The sequence below is a fragment of the Pteropus alecto genome, unplaced genomic scaffold, assembly GCF_000325575.1.
Source record: "Pteropus alecto unplaced genomic scaffold, ASM32557v1 scaffold67, whole genome shotgun sequence".
Lineage (NCBI taxonomy): Eukaryota > Metazoa > Chordata > Mammalia > Chiroptera > Pteropodidae > Pteropus > Pteropus alecto.
The window spans coordinates 9,870,538-9,874,620 of NW_006441061.1; the positions used below are offsets into that span (position 1 = coordinate 9,870,538).

General features: G+C 64.2%; 1 protein-coding gene across 4 annotated transcripts in view; it reads left to right on the forward strand.

Moving 5' to 3' along the window:
- Positions 1 to 4,083, forward strand: part of MAN1B1 (mannosidase alpha class 1B member 1) — a 14,421-nt gene that overhangs the window by 3,875 nt on the left and 6,463 nt on the right. For all 4 annotated transcript variants that reach the window (XM_006918127.3, XM_015594289.2, XM_025051144.1 and 1 more), the window contains exons 4-8: positions 519 to 673; positions 929 to 1,017; positions 2,291 to 2,476; positions 3,110 to 3,258; positions 3,622 to 3,669. In XM_006918127.3, coding sequence (XP_006918189.1) covers positions 519 to 673; positions 929 to 1,017; positions 2,291 to 2,476; positions 3,110 to 3,258; positions 3,622 to 3,669 — 627 coding nt within the window. The remainder of the gene's footprint in view (positions 1 to 518; positions 674 to 928; positions 1,018 to 2,290; positions 2,477 to 3,109; positions 3,259 to 3,621; positions 3,670 to 4,083) is intronic.

Below are 4,083 nucleotides of genomic sequence, written 5' to 3' on the forward strand. Positions count from 1 at the left end.
ATTCATCTGTGTACGCCGAGGACGTCTGCTCCGCTCACATGGATGTTGAAAAGCAGAGACTGCGACCACGTGTCAGCCTCCTTCATGTCCTGGGAGGGGTCCTGGTCACAGCCCCTGTGGAGCACTGGCTGTGAGATGGAGGAGGAGCGCTGTCTGCACCTTGTCACTGGCATGGCGCCTTTGAGGATGGGCGGGGAGGCCGGGGCCAGGCTGCGACGGTGCTCGCGCTTCCCTTCGGGACGTGGTTGGGACCCTTTCGTGCTCCCCTTCGGGCATCTCACAGCCTCAAGGCACTCAGGCCGACGTTGCCCGCTCCCAGGGCTGCACTGGCCCGTGGGCAGTTTCCACCTGGGTCGCTCGGGGCAGGAGACGATGAGGAAGGGAGGAGCCCACCCCGCTCTGCGTAGCACCCGAGGAGGCGGAGTCCGGCCTGGGCGCAGCGCCCTCGCTCTTGGGCCTGTCGGCACGAGCGCCCCAGCCGTGCATGTTTTCTCACAGTGAGCCTTGTGTTCGTCTAGACACCTCGAAGGCGCTTTCGGTGGCGACCCCCTAACTTGCAGATCAGAGCCCCCAACAAAGACTCAGAAAACGGGAGGCAGGAAGGCGCCGAGAGCAGGGACGAGGCTGCGGACGAAGCTCAGCGGGAGGCAGACCCGCAGGGAGCGCTCGCCAGGTACGGGGCTGCCTGTGCGGAAAAGCAGGGCCGGTCCGGCGGCCTCCGTCTCCCGGAAGACCGAGAACACCCGCCTGTGTCTCTCGCGTGTTTTCTTTTGAAAGCGGGGACATTTGCTCCCCTGGGAGCGGGCCCAGGGTGAGGGGCGCTGCCTCCTCCTGGTTGTCCAGGTCGCGTGCCAGCGGGGCAGCCACCACAGGCCATTGGCACCTGTGTCCCTGGGCTGGCTGATTCCTCTTTTTCCTGTTCCTGAAGCTGGCGGGGAGCAGTGATTGAGCCGGAGGTGGGCACCAAAGTCCCCTGGAGAAGGGCAGTAGCCCCCACCGGGATTCAGAAGCACCCAGGTAAGGCCCCACCTGCGCCCTCTCGAGCCTCACCTGGGCGTGTGGACTGAGAGCGCGTATGGACGTGCAGATGAGCGTCCATGCGTGCCATGGAGTACCAGCCATCTCTCTGATGCTGATTGTCCTTCAACACCCTGGTGGGCCCCAGGTCCTGGGGTCACACACTCTTTAGAGTTTTGGTGATGACCTATGACTCCTTGAGGGCTATTGTCCCAAGTCCAGGGCCACAGACAGAGGAGGCTTCGTGTGCAGTAGCCTTGTCCTGCCCGCATCTGCTCCGAGAGGGGCTTAGGGTGTGCTGGTCCCCTCAGCATCTCCCCTAGGCCTAAGGGGCCCGTTGGCAGTGTGGGGTCCCTGTGTTCGGGTACCAGCCGCTGGCAGGCCCGCTGGGTTCGGGCCCTCTGTAGGCTCAGTGCAGCTTATCTGCTTTGGTCTCCAACACTCTTTGAGGTCGTCAGTCGAGCGTGTCCCCGTTCCACAGACCGGAGAACTAAGGTCAGGTCAGGAGCCACCCAGGCCACGTGCTGCTGTGTGGGGACACGCACCAGGTCAGCTGAGCTGGGGCCCGGGCACTGACCCACTGCTGCTGGCACCTTTGCAGCAGGAGGATGAGGGAGCCCAGAGTTGGGACTGGCAGCCTGGGCATGTGGGGACACAGAACGATCGTGTGGCATTAAGGGACATCAAAGCCTTGGGCATCCCTCACGTAGGCCTCAAACCATGTCGAGAGGATGCGTGGTGTGAAGCCAGTGACACGTTCACGGACACGGTCACCCTATGTGTGTGGTCCTGCTACGAAAACAGAATAAGCTCCCAAGTGCAGGGAGGGGGCCTCGGGTGTCCGCTCGGGGTTCCTCTGATGGCACCAGAACGTGGGTTCTGAGAGACCAGGTGGTCTCGTCCACGTCACCAGCACCTGTCACAGTTGACATTCCCAAACCCGAATTGCCCCACCAGTGTGGTTGTCACTGGTGTGCTGTGTACAGTTCCTTTGCTCCCCAGGTGCTCCCTGTGGGCCCTCCCAGAGGTGGACATGGCCAGGCCAGGTGGGCACAAGTCGAGCCGCCGTGTGGTACTCCGCGGCCTCGCTGCCTTGGCCCCGGCCAGCTCTGGGGGTTGGACCTCTGGCTCTGTGCCCCAGCCTTCACTGCTGTCCACTGCTGCCCACGTCCCGAACAGTACCCCATGGGTCATCGGCGTACTTAAGGTGGGGCCACACGAGGGTAATCAGCCCTGGCCAGATCTGGGTCCCCACATCCTGCTCCCTCTCCAGCCCCTCCAAACAGCCGCCAGAAGGCCGTGGTGGACGCCTTCCGCCACGCCTGGCTCGGGTACCGCAAGTTCGCCTGGGGCCATGACGAGCTGAAACCCGTGTCCAGGTCCTTCAGCGAGTGGTTCGGCCTCGGCCTCACGCTCATCGACTCCCTGGACACCATGTGGATCTTAGGTCTGAAGAAAGGTATCTGTCCTCTTCTTGCACGTGGCCACTTGCAAGAGCGCGAGTGTGCCGGGGTCTCCGCGCCACAGGCAGCAGTTGGGGACAGGAGTGGGCATGTGGGCACTTCCTTTGTCACCTTGCATCTGCATGCCCAGGGGACACTCAGGATAGCCAGCGTGGACCCTGGGTGGCCGTCCAGTGGCACTTCCTGCCTGAGTTTTCGTGGCAGTCAGGAGACGGCCCGGTGTCAGGAGGCAGCACGTGATCCGTGGTTGATCTGTGGTAGCACCACAGATCTCTCCCCGGTGTGCTCCCTGGTGCCACACACAGCGGTGCAGACTGGGCCTGCGCATCGGTAGTTACGTTTAGTTGAGAATTTAGCCACTTGCCCTGAGTTTCCAGAGCAGCCACCGAGTTACTCACATGGTCCTTTGGGCTGTGGCCTGTGATTGTCAGTCCCCGTGCTCACAGCTGTGTGGGCTGTCCCCAGCCGTATCTGCAGACTCGAAGACTACGATTTATGTCCTTGCACTGGGAAATGACGTTAATCTCTCAGGGAAAATGGCCGGGACAGAATGCATGTAGCCCTAGAGGAACAAGATGGGCGCTGGAACCCTGGGCATGTCCCGTCCCCTCTCCTGTTCCGTGTCGTAGAATTTGGAGAAGCCAGGAGGTGGGTGTCCAAGAAGCTGCAATTTCAGAAAGACGTGGACGTCAACCTGTTTGAGAGCACGATCCGGCTCCTGGGGGGGCTCCTCAGTGCCTACCACCTGTCAGGGGACGCGCTCTTCCTGCAGAAAGCCGTGAGTCCCCGGCTGTGACAGCCCCCTCGCCTGGGAGGCCACGTCTCGGTACCCCAGCACGTTCCCTTGGGCCGGGATTCAGGAGCGTGGGGCTGTCCAGTCGGCTCCCCCGCGGGTCACGTGTCCATCTGGGCGCGCGTGCCGAGCTGAGCATCCCGCTTGTCCGCTGCCGCCGGCGGGAAACGCGGTCGGGCCCACTGAGCCCAGCGCACTTCCGCTGCCGGGCAGCGTCGGAGCCACGCGAAGCCAGCAGGCTCACGTCTGTCCTCGTCATTGGACGGAAGCGGGCAACGGGGTGGCCTCGTGCACCGTGGACGGGGCCTCCCGGTGACGGCGGACGGTGACCTCTGTGTCCTCTGTCAGGAGGACTTGGGGAACCGGCTGCTGCCTGCGTTCCGGACGCCCTCCAAGGTCCCGTACTCCGACGTGAACCTGGGCACTGGGGTGGCCCGCCCACCCCGGTGGACGTCCGGTGGCCGAGGTGACGAGCATCCAGCTGGAGTTCCGAGAGCTGTCTCGTCTCACGGGAGCTACGAAGTTCCGGGTACGGGCCGGGCATCCCCCCGGGCCGTGGCGGTAAGCGCCGGTCACGTGGATGCCGACCCCGGGCCGCAGGACCCCGCCGACTTTTCCAAGAGCACCCGCCGGGTCACCGATAGCGGGCGCCGGGCCCGAGAGGCGGGGACCGACGGCGAGCGCTCCGCCTGGCCCTGCCCTGGTGCGGCGTCCCGTCCTTGGCCCTGACCGAGCTGGCGGCTTGTTACGCGGGGCTCTGCGTGGCCCCTGGCTCTGTGTCCTGGGCCTCCTCGGGGCCCGCGTGCCCGG